Source organism: Podarcis pityusensis (genome assembly GCF_964106645.2).
Source record: "Podarcis pityusensis genome assembly, chromosome: 8".
Taxonomy (NCBI): Eukaryota; Metazoa; Chordata; class Lepidosauria; order Squamata; family Lacertidae; genus Podarcis; species Podarcis pityusensis.
In genome coordinates, this window is record NC_138033.1 from 7,065,245 (window position 1) to 7,089,728 (window position 24,484).

The 24,484-nt window shown below is 45.8% G+C and overlaps 1 protein-coding gene and 1 long non-coding RNA gene across 2 annotated transcripts in view; both read left to right on the top strand.

The window, feature by feature from the left end:
* Positions 1–24,484, top strand: part of LOC308484612 — a 190,423-nt gene that overhangs the window by 12,571 nt on the left and 153,368 nt on the right. The window lies entirely within an intron of this gene.
* LOC308484215 (gastric inhibitory polypeptide receptor-like) overlaps positions 1–24,484 on the top strand; it is a 30,850-nt gene that overhangs the window by 4,861 nt on the left and 1,505 nt on the right. The window contains exons 2-13 of the mRNA XM_081018969.1: positions 4,728–4,908; positions 7,388–7,487; positions 9,174–9,281; positions 10,854–10,975; positions 14,584–14,687; positions 17,410–17,566; positions 20,610–20,769; positions 20,999–21,059; positions 21,375–21,444; positions 22,396–22,484; positions 23,621–23,759; positions 24,284–24,325. Of these exons, the coding sequence (XP_080875095.1) occupies positions 4,852–4,908; positions 7,388–7,487; positions 9,174–9,281; positions 10,854–10,975; positions 14,584–14,687; positions 17,410–17,566; positions 20,610–20,769; positions 20,999–21,059; positions 21,375–21,444; positions 22,396–22,484; positions 23,621–23,759; positions 24,284–24,325 (1,209 nt within the window). The 5' untranslated portion in view covers positions 4,728–4,851. The remainder of the gene's footprint in view (positions 1–4,727; positions 4,909–7,387; positions 7,488–9,173; positions 9,282–10,853; positions 10,976–14,583; positions 14,688–17,409; positions 17,567–20,609; positions 20,770–20,998; positions 21,060–21,374; positions 21,445–22,395; positions 22,485–23,620; positions 23,760–24,283; positions 24,326–24,484) is intronic.

Consider the following 24,484-nt stretch of genomic DNA (forward strand, 5'->3'; position numbering starts at 1 on the left):
CAAAGGAACTTCTATTGTACTTTTGGGTGGTGGGTACTTGAGACATATTTGTCTATGCTCATCTTATACCTGAGTCTTGCCCTGCCATGTCTGCTTATGCTAATCTTGTACCAAGGACTTGTCTGGACATGTTTGCCAAGGTTAACCCCTCCCCTTTTGTGACATGTCAGTGATGTAGAAATGATGCTGTACGAACTATATTCTGGGATATGGTGGGAAAGTTTTAAAAGTCTTTGTCACCCCATCCTCGGGGTTCAAATTTGCTCTTTGAACCTATTGCGCAATAAACTTTGGTCTACAGCTATTTGCTCCGCTTGGCTGGACTCCTTCCTTTTTTATTTTATTTTATACATTTTTATTAATTTTCATTGATTATACATATATACAGTCTAGATTACATAAGTTGCATATAACATAGCTGTTACAAAAATCATATATATAGTACACAATTATTTATAGGCTCCGCCGAGCCTCGGACTTCCCTTCACTTTATTGATAAGTATCAGATAATTTCTAAAGTTACATGTTTTATCTCCTTTACATATTTGCCAAACACTGTTAGAGTTATTCTAACCCTGCCAGAGTCCTCAAAGTTCTATACTTATCTCTTATATACATCAGATATTTATTCCAATTTTCATGAAACTTCTGGTCATCCTGGTCTCTTAGTCTTCCTGTTATTCTAGCTAGTTCAACATAATTTATCATCTTGTTCTGCCAGTTGTCTATAGTAGGTATTAATTCTGTTTTCCAGCTTTGGGCCAACATATTTCTAGCAGCCGTTGTGGCATATAGAAACAGATTTTTATCCTCTTTTTTAATTTCCTTGCCAACTATTCCTAGCAGGAAAGCTTCAGGCTTTTTGGGAAAAGTATATTTAAAAATCCTTTTAAGCTCATTGTAGATCAGTTCCCAAAAGCCTTTTACTTTCCTGCATGTCCACCACATGTGGTAGAACTCACCATCTTCCTCTCCACATTTCCAGCACTTCTTATTCTTCAGTTTGTAAATCTTTGTAAAGATTTACAAACGGCTGGACTCCTTCCTTTATTCCACAGGGACCCGCCGGCTCTGCCCGACCACCTGGGGGACTGAGCAGCCTCGCACCTAGATTTTTCCCTAACAGGGACAAGAGAGTTTGACCCCCAAAGTTTCCTGATGGAGAATAGAATGACCCTATTTTCATCAGAGGAAGACAGGGTGTGACATCTCTGCACCCGGAAGTTTCTCCCGCCTTTTCATCTCCTGCACACATAGATGTCAAAGGCTCACATCCCATAGCTGTCAACTTTTCTCTTTTCTTGCGAGGAATCCTATTCCTTTTTTCTTTTTCCTTTCTCCTCCTGTGATGAGGCTGCCTTTTAATATTTTAATGTTTCAATATTTTAACTGTTGTATTTTAATTTTGTTTATAAGTTGTATTCATTCAACTTGTTTTTATTATTGCTTGTTAGTCGCCCTGAGTCCGGTCTTGGCTGGGGAGGGCGGGGTATAAATAAAAATTATTATTATTATTATTATTATTATTATTATTATTATTCGGAATAAGGGAATTTCCCTTTAAAAAAGGCAAACGTTACAGCTATGACACATCTACATCAGTCATCAATTGCAACTCTCTCTGCCAAGCCTACCTCACAGGGTCTTTGTAAAGAAAAAAATGTGTGAAGGAAGGGAAAGTGTATAAGACCGTCAACAGATAAATGGAACAAAATAAAATTTTAAGGGTAAGCTGCCTTGAGTCCCTGATATGAAAAAGGTGGGGAGGAGGAGGAGGAGGAGGAAGAAGAAGAAGAAGAAGAAGAAGAAACAACAACTGAGGGAATGATCAGGATCATACCAGAGAGTAAAATCTTAATGAACCTAGTGGGACTTACTTCTGAGTAAAATTGCTTAGGACTGCAGTATAAGGCTCCATTGACAATAATAAACAGTCCACACGTTTCCTAAGAAATGGCTGGCTGCTGAAACATTGCAGTGAAATCGTTTAATGTGGATTGGTGACATTTTCCTTCAAAATTACAGGAAGGGCCATCCTCACAATTTCCTTCATTTGCCACAGGTGTTTCGTTTTCAGGATAAACAGGACTCCCATTTTTTTTACACCTACGCACAGACACACTACTTGTTCTCCAGAACATGGAGGGGAGCAAAAAAAGGAAAAGCGGGACATTCTGGGGTCAAATCAGAAATTGGCATGGCTTCTGTAATTGCGGGACTGCCCCTGGGAAATCAGGACACTCGGAGGGTATGAGAGTAAGGCAGTCTCCGCAGGTGCCAGGGACAAGCAGTGAGGCATTGGAAGATGGCACAGCTCTGGTTGTTGTTTAGTTGTGTCCGACTCTTCGTGACCCCATGGACCAGAACACGCCAGGCACTCCTGTCTTCCACTGCCTCCCGCAGTTTGGTCAAACTCATGCTGGTAGCTTCGAGAACACTGTCCAACCATCTTGTCCTCTGTCGTCCCCTTCTCCTTGTGCCCTCCATCTTTCCCAACATCAGGGTCTTTTCCAGGGAGTCTTCTCATGAGGTGGCCAAAGTACTGGAGCCTCAGCTTCAGGATCTGTCCTTCCAGTGAGCACTCAGGGCTGATTTCCTTCAGAATGGATAGGTTTGATCTTCTTGCAGTCCATGGGACTCTCAAGAGTCTCCTCCAGCACCATAATTCAAAAGCATCCATTCTTCGGCGATCAGCCTTCTTTATGGTCCAGCTCTCACTTCCATACATCACTACTGGGAAAACCATAGCTTTAACTATACGGACCTTTGTTGGCAAGGTGATGTCTCTGCTTTTTAAGATGCTGCCTAGGTTTGTCATTACTTTTCTCCCAAGAAGCAGGCGTCTTTTAATTTCGTGGCTGCTGTCACCATCTGCAGTGATCATGGCTCTGATATTGGTGCCCAAATAAGATTCAGTTTCCGGTCAAATCAGCTTCTGTACATGAAACTGGAATGCCAACTTGCCCTTTGCTTCAGGGAGCAAAATGTCTTGGACCTGCCCTGTTTGGAATTACGGGGAGAAGACGACACATGACCTGCCTTGTTGTCCCTTCCCTGTTTCCTCTGTCCTGCCGCTGTGCCCCTAATGTGCCCAGCCAGATGAGGCCGGCCCCCTCCTGTTTTTAAAGTGCATTGCGGAGAAGTGAGCATCGATTTCCAATTTTTACTTCCTCCTGACAGCTTTTAGCCAAGTAAACATCGCTGAGCGCGGAAACGAGACACTGACAGCTTGTGGATAAATGCCCGAGGGCTTCTTTCGCATCCTGAAAAGCGAAAGGAGGGAGGAGAAGCGGAGTGCGGCCCAGTGGTTAGAGCAGCATTCACCAGCCTGCTTTCGGCTGCTTGGGATCACAGCCAAAGCTGGCGGAGGGCAACTGGTTGGAGGGAGTCGGTCTCTCAAGGCATCTTGCTGAGCACACACTCTTGGCGGGTTCCCGTGAGAACCTTCCGGAACAGCAGCTGACAGAATGGGAAGTCTAGGGCCTATTTTTAGGGCACTTAGTTTTGAGCAGCCCTCTGTGGCCTAGGAATATAGGGGCAAGGGGACTCGGGCTGGAGGGAAATGGATTAGCTGCAGAAAAGGACCCAAAAGGAGCCCAGATTTTGGGAACCGGCAACAGCAGCCTGCATAAACCTCTGCCCAACAGGGGAGTATCGGTTAAATTCCAGGTGACCTATTTATTCTGATCTGTTTGCAGGGAGGTTAGACAAAGCTGAGTCAAGCAAGCATCGTCCCACACTTTCTGGTGCATTTCCTTGTCGCTTGTTGTGTTGTTGTTTAGTCGTTTAGTCGTGTCCGACTCTTCGTGACCCCATGGACCAGAGCACGCCAGGCACTCCTGTCTTCCACTGCCTCCTGCAGTTTGGTCAAACTCATGCTGGTAGCTTCGAGAACACTGTCCCACCATCTCGTCCTCCGTCATCCCCTTCTCCTTGTGCCCTCCATCTTTCCCAACATCAGGGTCTTTTCCAGGGAGTCTTTTCTTCTCATGAGGTAGCCAAAGTACTGGAGCCTCAGCTTCAGGATCAGCCGCTTCATCAGCTCTGAATCTACTTGTACTTGTCCTCCACTCTTCCTCAGTAGCATGTTGGACGCCTTCCGACCTGAGGGGCTCATCTTCCAGCGTCATAACTTTTATATGCCTGTTGTCTTTGTCCATGGAGTTTTCTTGGCAGGGATACTGGAGTGGCTTGCCGGTTCCTGCTCCAGGTGGATCACGTTTGGTCAAAACTCTCCACTATGACCTGTCCATCTTAGGTGCCCTGCTCAGCATAGTTCAAAGCTTCTCTGAGTTATTCAAGCCCCTTCGCCACGGCAAGGCAGTGATCCATGAAGGGGTCCTTGTCGCTTACCTCGCCACAAAAAATATTTGGGGGGAGTCTGTTTGTTGAGCAAGAGCCCCACGTCAATGTGGATTGAGCATCCCGAATTTGCCAGTATGCAGTTGAATCTCATCTAGAAATCGGAGCTGTCTGGAAAGGCTCTGTGGTTTTTCTCTTTTAAATGTTTTTTTTGATTGATTTTTAATTTCAGGTAACAAACCCGTACAAGGAATATGGAGCATAGTAGTTCTACAGAGAAGAATGTAAAATGTTTAATAGACTATTGTATTTTAATTTTCTGTTGAAAGCAGCCCAGAGTGGCTGGGGAAACCCAGCCAGATGGGCGGAGTATAACTAATAAAATATTATTATTATTATTATTATTATTATTATTTCACCCCCAGAACTCTTCCACCGAACGTGGGTCCAGTGTGGATGGAGGCGGACTCCCACTGCAGAAGGCTGCTAGCCAGAGGAGCCTGAGATGGATGCCCCTCACTGGCCTCGTGTCTGTTCCGCAGCCAAAGCATGCAGGGATCCCTTGATCTCTTCCTTTTGCTTGTCTTGCTCCAAAAGAACGCGGAGGTGAGGCTGGGGGCGAGGAGCAGGGTCTCATCCGCATCCTAAAACAGTGGACACTCGGGTTGCGAACATGATCCATGCAGGGATGCACATTCGCAACCCGCAGCGGTGCGTCTGCACATGCGCAGGTTGTGATTCGGTGCTTCTGCGCATGCGCAAAGCGCGATTTAGCACTTTTGCACATGCGTGACCGCCAAAACCCAGAAGTAACCCTGTTCCGGTACTTCTGGGTTTCGGGGGGTCCGTAACTCAAAAAAACGCAACCTGAAGCGTCTGAAACCGGAGGTATGACTGTATTGTAGACAGGGCCAGATTTAGGTTTGATGAGGCCCTAAGTTACTGAAGGTTATAATAAATAATAGTAATAAATTGTTATTTATACCCTGCCCTTCCCGGTTTAAAAACCGGGCTCAGGGCGGCTCACAGCAAATATAAAACATTGATGAAAATGTGACTGAAAAACAGCATAAAACAGCATAAAATATAACACAGAATGCAGCATCAATATCAATAAAATTCTAAAATTCAGGGGTCATTTTCGGGGGGGGGGGGACATAACAAAAAACCCACTCAGTAGACATCAAATGATCACCAGGGCTAACTGGCCAAGTTGGTCCTACTAGGGCCAGCAAGGAGACCAGGGTAGAATTTAAATATGGGGTCCCAGAAAGGGTTTCTTCATAGAAGATGAAAGGGGAAAAGGGACTAGAGGATCAGGCTAATTCAAACTGAAGGCCAGGCAGAATAGCTCTGTCTTACAGGCCGTGTGGAAGGAGATCAAGTCCTGCAGGGCCCTAGTCTCATGGGACAGAGCATTCCACCAGGTCGGAGCCATCACTGAAAAGACCCTGGCCTTGGTGGAGGAGAGTCTGGCTTCCTTGGGGCCCTTTATATGTCCAGCTGTCCTTTGTCAACAACAAATGGCCGCTGTTTTTTGTGTTGAATATATGCTACAGTACAGTCATAACCTCATGTTACATTTGCTTCATGATATGTTTTTTCAGGTTGCATCCCGCGGCGACCCGGAAGTACCGGAAAGGGTTACTTCCGGGTTTCGCTGCTCGCGCATGCGCATAAAATGACTTCACGCGCATGCTCAGAAGCAGCGAACCATGACCTGCGCATGCGCAGACACGCAAACACGGGTTGCGTTCTATTCATGTTGCGAACGGGCCTCCGGAACGGATCCTGTTCGCAACCAGAGGTACCACTGTATATGGTAATTTATGGGCCTAATAGGTATCTAAAGCCATTTGCGCATGTTGCCATGCAACCAGTCTATGCAGAATGTAGGCACCCTATATACAGAAAGGAGCAAACCCGTGATATTTAAGGGAGCAGGCTAGCAGGCGGTGCCCATTACTTACATCACAGGAGCCTACATAAAACAAAACACCGTTGCTGTATGTAGGTTTTATTTTATTTGTTTTTTATCTTATATTTTGGAAATGTACATCCAGGTGTGTTTTTTTCCTTTAAATTTTTTGGGGCCCCCCCCAAGAGAGTGGGGCCCTAAGCTATAGCTTGTTTTGCTTATATGTAAATCCGGCACTGATCGTAAAGTTGGGAGGGTTGCCTAATTCTTTTGGGCCTTGGAGCACCTTTGGGAATCTAAGAAACAGACATGGGCACCACAGAAACACCCAAATCACAGCAGGAAGATGGGCACTGGGCCATGTTCAGAATCAACCCAAACAACAGGTAAAACAAACAAATGAAACCTAATAAAGCACAGGCAGCCCACCCTGCCCCAAAGCCCTCAGTTTATTTATTTTTTTAATGAAAGGGGCAAGGTGGGGGAATGAACTTGTGGGCTGCTGCTGTGCCGTTGTTCAGGGGCCTGACACACAAAACTGCAAGCAAAGCTTTTTCTTTGGTGTGGTGGTGAAGTGATAGAAATTGCTTTCTCTGCTTGCTTTCTGTGGACCAGGCTGCAATTTCAAGGCTCAGGCTTGTAATAATAATAATAATAATAATAATAATAATAATAATAAGTGGGAAACTAACCTAAGTAAACATCAGGCAACTTTGGGAAGACCTATGTACTCTGGCAAGGGACGCGGGTGGCGCTGTGGGTTAAACCACAGAGCCTAGGACTTGCCGATCAGAAGTTTGGCGGTTTGAACCCCCACGACGGGGTGAGCTCCTGTTGCTCAGTCCCTGCTCCTGCCAACCTAGCAGTTCGAAAGCACACCAGTGCAAGTAGATAAATAGGTACCGCTCCGGCGGGAAGGTAAACAGCGTTTCTGTGCGCTGCTCTGGTTTGCCAGAAGCGGCTTAGTCATGCTGGCCACATGACCCGAAAGCTGTACGCCGGCTCCCTCGGCCAATAAAGCGAGATGAGCACCGCAACCCCAGAGTCGGCCACGACTGGACCTAATGGTCAGGGGTCCCTTTACCTTTATGTACTCTGGACAAAACTTTTAGGTGACTAGCTGATATGTACCTGTTATTTTTGTTTCATTTCTCTCCCCTGTTGCAGGCAAGCTCCACCGAAAACTCGGCCAAAGAGATGTTTGAGGCGTGGCAGCAGTACCAGGCCGCCTGCTATCGCAAGATCCTGGAGGACCCACGTCCCACAAGTGAGAGAGAGCAAGGGATCTTCTTCCCCTTTGGCCTGATGCAACGGAGTTTTTCTTATGCTTTTAGCAGTATAATGAGGTCTCTTCCAAACCACTGCTTTATTGAGCATCCATCCTGGTTTGTTTGCACAGTGTCTGCAGAGAGGTTAAACAGTGTTGCGTCAAGTAATTGCTGTCCCATGTTGTAAATAAAAATTGCCCTTTTCCCTTATGGGGTATCCAAGAGCCCATATAGAGTCCTTACATAGGTTCCCTATTGGTAGGAGAGAATAACAGAGACCAACCAGAGAATATTGAGAAGCAAAGCAGCTCGTAAGCCTGATCTTTATTGATCTGTTGCAACAGGGTGCTCCCCTCACACGAAGGAGAAAGGAGGAACCCAGAAAAATGGCGCGCAAGGCCTTATAAAGACTTTTGAAATTGCCACCCTGTAGATCAAGGCCACCCCCAGAAACATCATACATACATCACAGAAGGGGTGTGACCTAAGACCACCCCTCAGATACATCACACCTACATCACAAAAAAGGTGGTCTAAACAGAAATTTGAATGTTGTTTTTCTCCTGTCGTTGTTTATCTCCTGTCTGGCAGGTCACTTGATTGGATTGCCTGGGGAGCCTGGCCAGTCTTTTGTAATGATAAATACTTAGTTCCTGGGCCAGGTCACAGGCTTACACCTTATTCATATCTTAAATGTGCCCTTAAAACAGGATTTGTGAGGAAAGAGACAATGGGGAGGTTTCCCATTTTGACCTTGCATAGAAAACATTTGGTCAGTTTGGGAATCAAAATGGTTCCAGGTTGGCCTTCCTGTGCTGATCTATGTATGTGCTTGGTTGGTACACTTGTGAACATTTAACATATATCTAAGACCTCAAAATTCCTATCATACCCCCGCTTTCCAGTTCATTCACTTTCCGTATTGCAAAAAGTCTGATGTAGGTGGGAAGAAAAGGATCTGTTGCCCAAGGTTGCTGATGAAAGGTGTTGCGTGATCAAAGCTGATGAGATACAATCTGATCATGCAACCTGAATTTGACAGCATGTGATTGAATCTCCAAAAGGAGGCACAGGTTTGAAATGTCCCAACTTGCCCACCCCACCCTCCCTCCCTCTCTTTCATCCTGCCTTCTCCAGGAATCCATAATTTTCAAATGTCACCAATAAGCGGTATCTTGCAAATGAAATTTCTTGTGCAAGGCTGTTTGGCCGGTACGCCGAAATTTGTCCAATTTCCCCCGAGAATGGCATTTCGCTTTATTTATTTCTGTTTCGTTTGCTTACTAAATTTGCATTAATGCCCTTCATCCGTCGATTCCGGGGCGGTTCGCGACACGAAAACACAAGATAAAAAAACATGAAATACATAATATAAACCAAAAACAACAAGAAACAAACAAACCAAAACCCCTTTCCCCCCACCCCCTTTCACAAACACATTTTAAAGTATATAGGTCGGGTGTTTTCCGATACCTGATTTACTTGTTAATGTTCACAAACATGGCACCCCAACAACTGCCATTCGGAAGGTAGACTTCTCCTGAAGGCAGAAGTTCTATTACGCCACCATGACCAGCAGTCATTGAGAGATCCCCTTCTTCCTGCTGTTGCTCTGTCCCTTGGCTTAATCCCCCTTTCAAAAGCGTTGAACGACCTCTTCCCCCTTTGCTCTGCCCTTCTTCCAGGTCTGGTGTGCAACCGTACATTTGACATGTACGCCTGCTGGGGCGATGCTCTTCCGAACACCTCTGCCAAGGTCCCTTGCCCCTGGTACCTGCCTTGGCACCAGCAAGGTAAGTATAGATGCAAAGGCACCCAATACGGTTCGTTCATCTCTTAAGTCTTGGAATCAATTTGATTCCTTCCCCCTCTTCCTTTTTCCTTTCTCCTCCTGTGATGGAACTCCTATTTGGGGACTTCCCTGGCTTTTTCTGGCCCATGTAGGACCAGTCTGGATAGTTAGCCTTGGTGAAGACTTGATGCTTTCATCCCCCAAAAGGTTTTTGATTTGAGTTTCCATTGAAATGAGGCTGCATTTTAATGTTTTAATGTTGTATTTTAATCTTGTTCTTAAGTTGTATTTCAATTAATTTGTTTTTATATCGGGTGTTAGCCGCCCTGAGCCCAGTCTTGGCTGGGGAGGGCGGGGTATAAATAAAATTTATTATTATTATTATTATTATTATTATTATTATTATTATTATGTCTGGGCTCCCAGACTGGTTGCAATGTTTGCTAACTTTCAGAACTGTTGGTTCTGAAACCAAGGGGGTTGGACTAGATGACTCTCGGGTTCCCTGCCAATTCTACAATTCTATGATTCTATATAATAATAATAATAATAATAATAATAATAATAATAACATTTATATATTTATTTACTTATACATACATAACCCGGCCATCTCTGGGCGGCTCCCAACAGAATATTAAAAACACAATGAAACATTGAGCATCAAAAACAGGGTTGCCTTCAGATGTCTTCTAAAAGTCAGATACAGTGGTACCTTGGTTGTCGAACTTAATCCGTTCCGGGAGTCTTTTCGACTCCCGGAACTGTTCAAAAACCAAGGTGCGACTTCCGATTGCCTGCAGGAGCTTCCTGCACTCCATTCGAAGCTGTGTCAGACATTTGGCTTCCAAAGAACGTTCGAAAACCGGAACACTCACTTCCAGGTTTTCGGTTTTCAAGAGCCAAAACGTACAAGTACCAAGGCGTTCGAGAACCAAGGTATGACTGTAGTTGTTTATTTCCCTGACATCTGGTGGGAGGGTGTTCCACGGGGCGGGTGCCACCACCGAGAAGGCCCTCTCTGCCTGGTTCCCTGTAGCTTTGCCTCTCGCAGGGAGGGAACCGGCAGAAGGCCCTTGGAGCTAGACCTCAGTGTCCGGGCTGAACGATGGGGGTGGAGACGCTCCTTCAGGTATACTGGGCCTTTGAGGCCATTTAGGGCTTTAAATGTCAGCACCAATGATTCTTCTGAGCACAGCAGAATGGAATACAACTACAGTGGTACCTCGGGTTACGTACTTAATTCGTTCTGGAGGTCTGTTCTTAACCTGGAATTGTTCTTAACCTGAAGCACCACTTTAGCTAATGGGGCCTCCTGCTGCTGCTGTGCCACCGGAGCACGATTTCTGTTCTCATCCTGAAGCAAAGTTCTTAACCTGAGGTACTATTTCTGGGTTAGCAGAGTGTGTAACCTGAAGCGTATGTAACCTGATGCGTATGTAACCCAAGGTACCACTGTATGAAATCAAATTGTATTGTCATGGATATACGTTATTTGTATTTTTATTATTATAATCAAACTATTCGTATCCTCTTGCTGCTTCCCCCTCCTTCCCCAAAATGTCCTCTGCAGTTCGAGGTGGCTTTGTGTTCCAGAAATGCGGCCCAGACGGACAGTGGGTGGTGGATGAGTCGGGGCACCCATGGCGAGATCACTCTCAGTGCGAAGCCGTCGACAAAGAGCTCCCCTTCCAGGTAAACTCATTGCACCACAAACTCCACACCTGAAAAGCAGGGAGGAGGGAGAGAAGAGACCTTACTTAATAAGAGTCGCTCTGGATTCTTAATCCATATTTAATGCGTTTGTGCTTTAAATGTTCAGTCTTTGGTTTCCCCCCCCAAAAAAAAATTATTAGTTTTCACAATATTATAAACACACACACACACACACACCAGACAAACATAAATCATAACCTTATTCAAAATTACAGTTATTAACTTTGTTAAGTGACTTCCTCGCTTCCCCTTGGTTGAATTTCATTGCATGTCCTTTTAACGGTTTTCCAAATCCCAATTTTTATGAGATTTAACTTAAACATCCTTAGATCTTCATCTTATGGAATTAAACATATTAATTCATCACTTAACATAAATAAAATCCGAAGCCCATTAACTATCTGCAAGCTGTTTTCAGTTAGTTTAACTTAACAAATTTAACTAAATAATCATTAAATTTATTCCACTCTTCCTGATACTCCTCCTCCTTCTGGTCGTGGACTCTTCCGGTTAGGTCGGCTAGCTCCGAAAAATCCATCATCTTCATCTGCCATTCTTCTATTGTTGGTAATTCTTGAGTTTTCCACTTTTTAGCTAACAAAATACGAGCAGCAGTTGTGGCATACAAAAATAATTTAACATCTTTCTTGGGCAATTCCAAACCTGTTATTCCAAGAAGAAAGGCCTCTGGTTTCTTTATAAATGTATATTTCAACATTTTTTTCAATTCATTATAAATCTTTTCCCAGAAGTCTTTCACCTTGGGACAGGTCCAAAAATGTTCAGTCTTTGGAAAGCATTGCTGCTGAGGGCTGCTGCAAGCCATAATCCAACTCACGAGTAGATTAATCGACAAAAACTCAACTAAAGATATCTCCTACCTGTGTAGAAAACTTTCTGGATGCTGTGAATATTGTGGACTTGAATTTTGATGATGATGAGTTATACGGACAGATTAATGCTTTTGGTGTGGGTGTGTGGGTGGGTGTAATATAATTAATATAATATAATATAATATAATATAATATAATATAATATAATGTAATGTTTAGGGAAGCTTTTAATGTTTAACAGACCACTGTATTTTAATACTTTGTTGGAAGCCGCCCAGAGTGGCTGGGGAAACCCAGCCAGATGGGCGGGGTATAAATAAATTATTATTATAATAATATAATATAATATAATATAATATAATATAATATAATATAATAATATATTACTTGAGAGTTCACTTGTCTCCTGTACGAGGTGAGGAAGGGATTGTTTTATACCCTTAAAACTGTGTTATTTTTTTTAAAGCCTTTAAAAACATTAATCGACTAAAGTTATCAAATTATGCGTGATGCGGGCAAGATTTAATCCACTGGTTTTTTTCCAGATTGCAGTAGAAAATGTAATTCTATTGTGGGTCTGGTGTTTGACCATAGTAGAAAATTGGGAGAAGGGGAAAGAAGGAATTAACTATGCCTTTCCTTCTAACAAACGGCATCAGTTTTCATCCATTAAACTCTCAGTGATCTTCCACTTTCATCCCCACCTCAAAAAAAGGCAGCTGCACTGAGGTTTTGATTTACACGATAATGTATTTTCATGTACCTGCTGCACCGAGAAAAGGCAGATATTCAATTAGCTAAAAAGCCTTGAATCGCTGGACGGATCTTTTTCCCTTTTGCAAATGAATAATGGCACATATCAGGATTTTGAGAACCAAACATTTCGCCATCAAAATTGGAGGTAACTCTGGGCAAGGAAGCCTAAGGAGGCCTTTTGGATGCAGAAACATACCCTCTGATATATTTCTCCGATGAAAATAGGGATGTTAATAATAATAATAATAATAATAATAATAATAATAATAATAATGGCCTGCCCATTTGACTGGGTTGCTCCAGCCACTCTGGGTAGCTTCCATCATAATAAAACGTTAAACATTAAAACCTTCCCTATACAGGGCTGCCTTCAGATGTCTTCTAAAGATTGTATAGTTACTTATCTCCTTGGCTTGAGGGTCGCATAACTCCATACCCTCCAACATTCCTCCGATGAAAATAGGGATGTCCTAAGGGAAAGGATGTGGGTGGCGCTGTGGGTTAAACCACAGAGCCTAGGACTTGCCGATCAGAAGGTCGGCGGTTCGAATCCCTGCAACGGGGTGAGCTCCCGTTGCTCGGTCCCTGCTCCTGCCAACCTAGCAGTTCAAAAGCACGTCAAAGTGCAAGTAGATAAATAGGTACCGCTCCGGCAGGAAGGTAAACGGCGTTTCCATGTGCTGCTCTGGTTGCCAGAAGCGGCTTAGTCATGCTGGCCACATGACGCGGAAGCTGTACGCCGGCTCCCTCGGCCAATAAAGCAAGATGAGCGCCGCAACCCCAGAGTCGTTTGCAACTGGACCTAATGGTCAGGGGTACCTTTACCTTTAGTTTAGACAAAAAGCAAGAGGTGATACGACAGGCGCTTATAAAACGATGCATGGCATGGAGAAAAATGGATAGAAATAAGTTTTTCTCCCTCTTAGCACTCGTAGAAAGTGTGGACGCCCTGTGAAGATTCAGGGCAGACAGAATCAGAGAACCGTAGTGTGGGGAGGGACCCTCAAGGATCATCCAGTCCACCGCACCGCAACCCCAGAGTCGGCCACGACTGGACCTAATGGTCAGGGGCCCCTTTACCTTTACCTTTAAGGGAAAGCAGGGCATTCCAGGATCAAATCAGAAATTGGGGCTGCTTCTGAAAATCTGGGACTGTCCCTGGAAAATTGGGACCCTGGGAGGCTCTGCAAGTGCTGCAATCTCAGTGGATGAAACCTTGTCTGCAATAATAATAATAATAATAATAATTTGTTTGTTTGTTTGTTTGTTTGTTTGTTTATACCCCGGCCACCTGGCTGGGTTTCCCCAGCCACTCTGGGCAGCTTCCAACAGGATATTAAAAACACAATAACACATCAAACATGGAAACTTCCCTAAACAGGGCGGCCTTCAGATGTCTTCTAAAAGCCAGATACAGTGGACACTCGGGTTGCGAACGTGATCCATGCGGGATGCACGTCTGCAACCCGCAGCAGCGCATCTGTGCATGCGTGGGTTGCGAATCGGCGCTTCTGCGCATGCGCGACCGCCGAAACCCAGAAGTAACTCATCCAGTACTTCCAGGTTTCGGCGGTCCGTAACCCAAAAAAACCGCAACCTGAAGTGTCTGTAACCCGAGGTATGACTGTAGTTGTTTATTTCCTTGAAATCTGATGGGAGGGCGTTCCACAGGGCGGGTGCCACTGCCGAGAAGGCCCTATGCCTGGTTCCCTGTAACCTCATTTCTCACAGTGAGTGAACTGCTAGAATGCCCTCAGAGCTGAACCTCAGTGTCCGGGCAGAACGATGGGGGTGGAGATGCTCCTTCAGGTATACTGGGCCTTTGAGGCCGTTTAGGGCTTTCAAGGTCAGCACCAACACTTTAAACACTCTTTCCTTCCAGACCTTTTGCTGATAAGCCTATTAATAGTGATGTTTTTCCTGCGTCACTTGCAACTTGCGATGGAGGTGCCCTTTTCCGCTGAGGTGTATTCCAGCTGTGCTTCTGTTTCTCCCCAGAAACATTTGTGGATTCTGGAGCAGTTCCGACTGATGTACACAGTGGGCTACTCCCTTTCGTTCATGGCTCTGCTTGCGGCCTTCGTCCTGTTGGCAGCTTTCAGGTATTGAGAAAGACGACAAGGGGCACTGCCCTCCCCTGGGTACCACGCAGGAAAAATGAGAGGTATTGAAAGATGTGGGTGTGTGGTTTGATTAATCACACCTGCCAAGAGAGGCTTCCGCTAAGGCAGGGGTCAGCAAACTTTTTCAGCAGGGGGCCGGTCCATTTTCCCTCAGACCTTGTGGGGGGGGCCAGACTATATTTTGGGGGAAAAATATGAATGAATTCCTATGCCCAGATACATTTTAAATAAAAGCGCACATTCTACTCATGTAAAAACACCAGGCAGGCCCCACAAATAACCCAGAGATGCATTTGAAAGAAAAGGACACATTCTACTCATGTAAAAACACGCTGATTCCCGGACCGTCTGCGGGCTGGATTTAGAAGACGATTGGGCTGGATCCGGCCCCTGGGCCTTAGTTTGCATACCCGTGCACTAAGGCATGTCTCTTAGAGCAGAGCAGAGCAACAGCTCCCCCTGCTGACTATTAAAGAGTTAACCACACAGTGCACATCAATGCACTTTGGAGCGGTTCAGTAAACACTAGTGCAAGGATGGGATATGTAGGGTGTTAGAGGAAGCGTAGTGCCTCTGGTGCAGACACGTCACGCTCCTTCTGGGGTAGTTTGCCCACCTTTGGTCCTCACGCTGCACTCAGCTCTCGCCTGCGGCTCCTAGAAGCTGTCAGCATGTGACAGCTGCCACAACTTGGAAACAGCTTCGACTGGGTTAATTAGGGACTTCCTCAGGTGGATTGAGTGGATGAACAGAAGAGTTTGGATTTGATATCCCGCTTTATCACTACCCTAAGGAGTCTCAAAGCGGCTAACATTCTCCTTTCCCTTCTTCCCCCACAACAAACACTCTGTGAGGTGAGTGGGGCTGAGAGACTTCAGAGAAGTGTGACTGGCCCAAGGTCACCCAGCAGCTGCATGTGGAGGAGCGGGGAAGCGAACCCGGTTCACCAGATTACGAGTCTGCTGCTCTTAACCACTACGCCACATTGTGGGGCCAACGGTCAAGAAGGCGGTTTCTGCACAAGCTGGCGAGGGATGTGAGGGGCAGGTGGGGCTCATCCACCTGGGAAGGTAGCGCAGTCTAGGAGAAGGAAAAGTCTGGTCCTCAACCTCCGCTGCCATGTGGGATATCTTTGGGTGAAGAAAAAGGAGGAAACCCTGCACAAATCCTAAGATAACCAAGATGGCGCCTTGTACGCCTCCTTCCGGCAACTCCTGCAGCCAGCAATATCTAGGCAACACGATGACCATGTACATACGCAATAGACAATCTTTATAGAATTCCTTCAAACCATAACAAGTCCAAAATGAAATCTTTAGTCTCATAGTCTCTGAAAATCTTTAAATGAAGCGAGGTACTTTGAATGATGAAAGACAAGCTGTGAAGCTTTGTGTATTCAGCAAATATGATGTCCAACACTGAACAGTGATTCCGGATATTGACTACTGTTTCGTAGAATTCTTCGTCAGCGTGGTGGGACGAGATAGAATTGCTTCATAAACCCATCTTGTATCAAATGAATTTATGTGACTACATTCTTACATGAGCACTGTTCCACAGCGTTTGATATTTTCATTTACATTCATTCATTCAAAATAGTAGTCAATATCGGGAATTTAAAGCTTTTCAGAGACTTTGAGACTAAAGATTTCATTTTGGACTTGTTATGGTTTGAAGGAATTCTATAAAGATTGTCTATTGCGTCTGTACATGGTCATCATGTTGCCTAGACATTGCTGACGTTCTCTTTGCAACACGGGAGTTTGTCTGGTAACTTCTGCAGCCAAGCTGGTGCCAAACATTTTGCTCTGCTTTCCTTTGGACCACATCGGCCAGGCTGAGAGGGGGGTTTCTTGTCGTCTGGGCAGCCCAGGACCTCCATGCACACTGCCCAGACTTGTGCCCCAGAGGGGTCACATGGATGCTGCTAGTGCAGTGTTTTTACTTCACCCCCGGAGGCATACTCCATTGTCTCTTGAGACAGACAGGTGCCAACAACATCAACAACGCTTTTATCCTGTATTTTTATCCTTTGAACCACCCTGAGCTCTCTCGATGAAGTTTAATAAATAATAAAACAAAAAAAACCCTAATAATAATAATAATAATATATTATTTATACCCCACCCATCTGGCTGGGTTTCCCCAGCCACTCTGGGTGGCTTCCAACAGAACACTAAAATACAATAACCTGTTAAACATTAAAAGCTTCCCTAAACAGGGCTGCCTTCAGATGTCTTCTAAAAGTCTGGTAGTTATTTTTCTCTTTGACATCTGGTGGGAGGACATTCCACAGGGCGGGTGCCACCACCAAGAAGGCCCTCTACCTGGTTCCCTGTAACTTGGCTTCTCGCAGTGAGGGAATCCCAGAAGGCCCTCGGCGCTGGACCTCAGTGTCCAGCCAGAACGGTGGTGGTGGAGACACTCCTTCAGGTATACCAGGCCTTTGAGGCCGTTTAGGGCTTTAAAGGTCAGCACCAACACTTTGAATTGTGCTTGCAAATGTACTGGGAGCCAGACCGGTGTTATATGGTCTCAGTGGCCGCTCCCAGTCACCAGTCTAGCTGCCACAAGTGCAAGAATGAGATTTGGTTTCTGTTAAAACCCTGTCTAGCAGTCTTGGATCCTGGCTCGAGGTGCAGATTTGGGGCACAACTGACTTCTCCCTGACCCCTGCCCACTGTTCTCTGCCCACTTCCAGGAAACTCCGTTGCATCCGCAATTACATCCACATGAATCTCTTCGCGTCCTTCATGCTGCGGGCCGTCTCCATCCTCACCCGGGACACCTTCCTGCGGCTGCACTTCCCCAAGGACTTCCAGGACGAAGGGGACCTCTCGCACCTTCCTTGGGGACAGGTATCATTGCAACTGCAATTTGAGGGAGGGTAGGTGGGAGGGGTCCAGCCGGGACCAGAGGGGCAGCATGGGCGTCGTGTTGGGAGATCCTGGACAGACAAAAGAAATTAATTTTTCAAGCAAGGCATAAACTATGGAACTCACTCATGCAGAAGGCGGTTGCTAGAAATCGAGGGAGGGGAGAGTGCTCTTGTGCTTGGTAGGTTTCTCCCGGGCATCTGTTTGTGAGAATTGGATGCTGGACTGAATGGGCCATTGCATGCTGCTCAACCGTCGCAATTTCATAGAATAGAATAGAATCATAGAATAGAATCATAGAGTTGGAATAGACCACAAGGGCCATCGAGTCCAACCCCCTGCCAAGCAGGAAACACCATCAGAGCACTCCTGACATATGGTGTCAAGCCTCTGCTTAAAGACCTCCAAAGAAGGAGACTCCACCACACTCCTTGGCAGCAAATACCACTGTCGAACAGCTCTTACTGTCAGGAAGTTCTTCCTCATGTTTAGGTGGAATCTTCTTTCTTGTAGTTTGGATCCATTGCTCCGTGTCCGCTTCTCTGGAGCAGCAGAAAACAACCTTTCTCCCTCCTCTATATGACATCCTTTTATATATTTGAACATGGCTATCATATCACCCCTTAACCTCCTCTTCTCCAGGCTAAAAATGCCCAGCTCCCACAGCCGTTCCTGTGGGGCATCCCAGAATTACTGTCAGGCTGCTACCAGCGACTCCCACGGCCAGTTGCCCAGGAATGAAGAAAGACAAGGAAATGTTCCTTGTCGTCCGCTTTTTATTCAGAATTTACAGAATTACAGAATTTACAATTTACGGAATTTATTACAGTATTTACAGGGTTGTAAAGACTGTGGAGAGAATAATTGGGTGCACTCTTCCCACCTATGCTTCCAGGTGCCAAAAGAAAGCTGCAGAGATAGTGCAGGATAGTATGCACCCCGGAAATGATCTCTTTCAGCTTCTGCCTTCTGGAAGAAGGTACAGGGTTATAAAGACTAGGACTAGTCGTCTGAAAAACAGTTTCTATTCAAATGCGATTTTGGTTTTAAATGCTTGTTAAATGCAGTGTAAGGTAGTCTCTATGGGAGTATCTTGTATTTAATTATGGGGTATCAGAGTTTTTAGGGGGCTAACCAGGCTGGGATAGCTGGGATAGCAGGCTTGTTGGTTTCTGAACGTCTGATGTAGATTTTCAATTTTGTTGTTCTATTTGGGACAGTGACAATAAAGATTATCATATCATAGAGGCTATAGAACCCAGACCCTTGGATAATGGTGTTGTCCCAGGTGAATCTTGACCCCCCCCCCCGTCTCTCCCACTTCCTCATTCGTCAGTCTCATTGTCTCTCCTATGGGTGCTGATAAGTGCCCCTCTGCCTTTGAGCTCTTTGCTTTCCTACTTTCAAGGCTCGCTGGGTTCTGGGAGAGGGGAGAGATCTGGAATGCTTTCTAAAGACAGTTCCTCTTCCTCCTCTCGCAGTATCTCCCAACTTTCCGCCTCATCTGCCTCTGAGCTGTGACCTTCCTCAAACCCCTGTTGTAAATCTAAACTGGCTTCCTCTTCCTCCTCCCTGGAAGGGTCAGGATGGGGTCTCCACCATTCCTCCTCTGCTCTTGTTGTTGTTTAGTCCTTTAGTCATGTCCGACTCTTCGTGACCCCATGGACCAGAGCATGCCAGGCACTCCTGTCTTTCACTGCCTCCCGCAGTTTGGTCAAACACAAGCTGGTAGCTTTGAGAACACTGTCCAACCATCTCATCCTCTGTCGTCCCCTTCTCCTTGTGCCCTCCATCTTTCCCAACAGCAGGGTCTTTTCCAGGGAATCTTCTCTTCTCATGAGAAGGCCAAAGTCTTGGAGCCTCAGCTTCAGGATCTGTCCTTCCAGTGAGCACTCAGGGCTGATTTCCTTCAGAACGGATAGGTTTGATCTTCCTGCAGTCCATGGGACTCTCAAGAGTCTCCTCCAGCACCAGAATTCAAAAGCATCCATTCTTCGACGATCAGCCTTCTTTATGGTCCAGCTCTCACTTCCATACATCACTACTGGGAAAACCATGGCTTTAACTATACGTACCTTTGTTGGCAAGGGGATGTCTCTGCTTTTTAAGATGCTGTCTAGGTTTGTCATTGCTTTTCTCCTCCTCTACTCAGTCCCTGATAATTACAGAAGCTATTCCGGGCTTTGGATTGCATCCCGAAATGTCCAGCTTTGGGGGCTGGTGCTCTGGTGCGAATCAGCTGGCTTCCACGAGAGCTCGGGAACCAAAAAAACGAGCGTTCAGATTCTCCTCCTCTTCCTTTTTTTTTTTTTTAATAATAAATTTTTATTAGTTTTCGATATAATCATACAATTTTATCCAAATTTTACCTGATTTTAACAAAATACAAATTTTGGACTTCCTTCAACTTCTCTGGTAATCATCCATTTTTACCCTTTAGTACACATTCCTTTAATTGCATTGCCATTTGTCTTCCCTCCCTTTTCTATTTTCTTTCAGCAATACCTCTTAAAATTTTACAGTGCTTCTTGAAACCCCACTAGCGTTGCTTGCACCTCACATATCTTTTTCAGATAATCTGCAAATTCCCCCAATCCTCGATGAACTTTTGGTTTCGGGCATATCTTATTTTCCCAGTCAGTTTGTCCAGTTCCGCATAGTCAGTCAATTTCATTCTCCATTCTTGAATCGTCGGTATTTCCTCTTGTTTCCATTTCTGAGCCAATAGAATTCTTGCTGCCGTAACTGCAGATTCTCCTCCTCTTCCAGTGTGGTGTAGCCAGTGTGGTGTAGTGGTTAAGAGCGGTAGTCTTGCAATCTGGGGAACCGGGTTCGCGTCTCCGCTCCTCCACATGCAGCTGCTGGGTGACTTTGGGCCAGTCACACTTCTCTGAAGTCTCTCAGCCCCACTCACCTCACAGAGCGTTTGTTGTGGGGGAGGAAAGGAAAGGAGAATGTTAGCTGCTTTGAGACTCCTTAGGGTAGTGTTAAAGCGGGATATCAAATCCAAACTCTTCCTTTTCAGGCTGTGGCCGGCTGCCGGCTGGCACAGATCTTAACCCAGTACTGCGTCTGTGCAAACTACTACTGGCTCCTGGTAGAAGGCCTCTACTTACACAACCTGCTAGGACCAATGGCCTTTTCGGAAGAAAGCTATTTCTCAGGCTACTTGCTCATCGGATGGGGTGAGTTAGCCGCCCAGCGCCAAGTCCTGATGAGAAAAGAGACAGCGGGAGAACAATGGTGGTTGCGAACATTGCGGGAGAGCTTAATTCAGGGGCTGGGATGCTCAGTAATGTAGGCAACAGTGCTCAGAGCTACCTGTAAAACGAAAGGGAAGCATGAGAGGTAGAAGGCAATTGTACCCATTATCCAGATACGTTAGTTGAGTCCTCTTAATTATGTCTCTTGCAGGGGCACCAATCCTTTTTGTCATCCCTTGGGTGATAGTGAGATACCTCTATGAAAACAACGAGTAAGTACCTGGGCCAAAAAAATCTTCCACTTCACATTTGATGTACGTATATTTTTCTTAGGGTTCTAAAAGAACTTAGGTTGCACTTCTAGAGTAGTGGCTATTTATCATGCCAGACCAGGACCAGGGAAACTCAATGGCCCCTTTCCAACTCCAAAAGGCTATGATTTAAGGCATGTGGCTTCATCCAAAGAATCCTGGGAGACGTAGTTTGTTAAGGGTACTGGGAATTGTAGCACTGTGAATGGTAGGCGGGGGTTGCCATCCCTCCTTTGACCTGCTGACACTTTAATTGCTCCCCACCTCCTTCCACAGATGCTGGGAGAGAAACGACAACATGGGCTATTGGTGGATCATCCGTTGCCCGATTCTGCTAGCAATTTTTGTAAGTTGCCGAGGAACAGAGAAACTGCCTTATAGACTTTCAGAGCATTGGTGCCTCTCAGTAGGTTAGAAAGATTTACAGTGGTACCTCGGGTTACAGACGCTTCAGGTTACAGACTCCGCTAACCCAGAAATAGTACCTCAGGTTAAGAACTTTGCTTCAGGATAAGAACTCTGGTGGCGCGGTGGCAGCAGGAGGCCCCATTAGCTAAAGTGGTGTTTCAGGTTAAGAACAGTTTCAGGTTAAGAACAGACCTCCAGAATGAATTAAGATCTTAACCTGAGGTACCATTGGGCATTTCCACACATCCGTTGAAAACACCCCATTTTGTGCACTGTTCAAGGGGGGAAACCAGGGGAAATCCGACACGAGGCAAGCAAACCAAACACATCTTAAGGAGAAAGTGTCATGTGAGTGTATGAAATATCCTTTTTGCACTACAGTGGTACCTTGGGTTACAGATAATTCATGTTACAGATGCTTCAGGTTACAGACTCCACTAACCCAGAAATAGTACCTCAGGTTAAGAACTTTGCTTCAGGATGAGAACAGAAATTGCATGGCAGTAGCGCGGTGGCAGCGGGAGCCCCATTAGCTAAAGTGGCACCTCAGGTTAAGAACAGTTTCAGGTTAAGAACGGACCTCCAGAACGAAGTAAGTTCTTAACCCGAGGTACCACTGTACTAGCATAGGAAAAATGTTGGGGTTTTTCCCCTGGGACATCAGATATGTGAACAGAACAGAGGGAATGTCATGTGGTTCTTAACACACCCCCCCCCCCCATGCAGGAACAGGCAGACTAAAAAAACATTTTTTGAGGATGTGCCCATTGTCTAATGTCGATATGCCTGTGGCATTGCTGATATCGGCGGCAGACATCAGAGGGGTGACACAGCTGGATTGAAGGGGTTACTGCCAATCAGACCCCTTTCCTTCTTTCCCATTTTCCAGGTCAACTTTGTGATCTTCATACGCATCATCAAGATCCTGATCTCCAAACTCCGGGCGCAACAGATGCGTTACACAGATTACAAATTCAGGTAGGTGAGAAATCGCCGGGGCAGTCGAAAGGCAAGAGATTGCCCGTCACCCAATCAGGCATTTTGTAGAAAGACTTGACTTCTTGAAAAACAGCAACTATCTGATAATAAATTAATAATAATAATAATATTTATACCCCGCCCATCTGGCTGGGTTTCCCCAGCCACTCTGGGCGGCTTCCAACAGAACACTAAAATACAATAACCTATTAAATATTAAATATTAAAGTCTGGTAGTTGTTTTTCTCTTTGACATCTGGTGGGAGGGCGTTCCACCGGGCGGGCGCCACCATCGAGAAGGCCCTCTGCCTGGTTCCCTGTAACTTGGCTTCTCGTAGCGAGGGAACTGCCAGAAGGCCCTCGGTGCTGGACCTCAGTGTCCAGGCAGAACGATGGGGGTGGAGACGCTCCTTCAGGTATACTGAGCATTTGAGGCCATTTAGGGCTTTAAAGGTCAGTACCAACACTTCGAATTGTGCTCGGAAATGTACTGGGAACCAATGTAGGTCTTTCAAGACCGGTGTTATATGGTCTCGGCGGCCACTCCCAGTCACCACTCTAGCTGCTGCATTCTGGATTAATTGTAGTTTCCGGGTCACCTTCAAAGGTAGCCCAACGTAGAGCGCATTGCAGTAGTCCAGGCGAGAGATAACCAGAGCATGCACCCATTCCATCCATGGCTTATTGCAGATATTAACAATGCACAGCAGGAAGCAACTGGATGCATTAAAAAATGACTCCTTTTGGAATAAAACATTCCCCAGGCCCATAAGTTGAATTCAAGCTTTACTTGTAGAACTTCCTTCAAAAGAGAACAAAAGCAATAGAGCCACATCAAAATAAATACTTTGCAACCTCTGGAGCAAAACTTCCCTGCCTCTTTCCCCAACCCTTGCTTTGGCTAGTGAGTACACATTCAGGATATGAGAAAGTGTCATGGGTGCCAGCCACAAAATGGCTGCCGCGAGGGTGAGGCATGTCACAAAATGGCTTTCACAGGTGTGTGTGGCACAGCACAATCCACTGTGGATTTTTGAGGGGATATTTACAGCGTGCGTGACCAACGTGGCAAAGCCTCTTAGTTCCCCGCTTCACACATGCCCGGAAACTCACTCCATTTCTTCGCTTCTTTTTAGGTTGGCCAAGTCAACGCTGACCCTCATCCCGCTGCTGGGGATTCATGAGGTGGTATTTGTGCTGGTCACTGAGGAACACGCCCAGGGCACCTTGCGCTACGTCAAATTCTTCTTTGAGTTGCTGCTCAACTCCTTACAGGTACTGGGTAGATCTTTGATATCCTTGTTCTTATCATTTAGAGCATGTGTACCCGACTTTTCAATGGGACGCAGGTGGCACTGTGGGTTAGACCACAGAGCCTAGGACTTGCCGATCAGAAAGTCGGCTGTTCGAATCTCCGTGACGGGGTGAGCTCCCGTTGCTCAGTCCCTGCTCCTGCCAACCTAGCAGTTCGAAAGCACGTCAGAGTGCAAGTAGATAAATAGGTACCGCTCCAGCAGGAAGGTAAACGGCGTTTCCGTGCGCTGCTCTGGTTCGCCAGAAGCGGCTTAGTCATGCTGCCCACATGACCTGGAAGCTGTACGCCGGTTCCCTCGGCCAATAAAGCAAGATGAGCGCCACAACCCCAGAGTCGGCCACGACTAGACCTAATGGTCAGGAGTCCCTTTACCTTTAACTTACCCGACTTTTCAGCCTGCTGCAATTATAAGTTTGCAGCATGTTATCAGTCCTCTGTCCTGTCACATTTTTTTAAATAATAAAAAATATTATTAATCTTTCAGGGCCTGCTGGTGAGCGTCCTCTACTGCTTTGTCAATAAAGAGGTAGGTCACCGAAAAGGCATTCTGCTCCTCCTTGCGCAAGAGTGGAGCTGGCTGGCTCAAATTCCAGGAGTGGGTTTTTGTGCAAACTTGGACTACTAAGCTTGTTCCTGGTGCTGGTCACAAACTCCTGGGCTGAGCATGTGCTCAGAGGCACCCTCT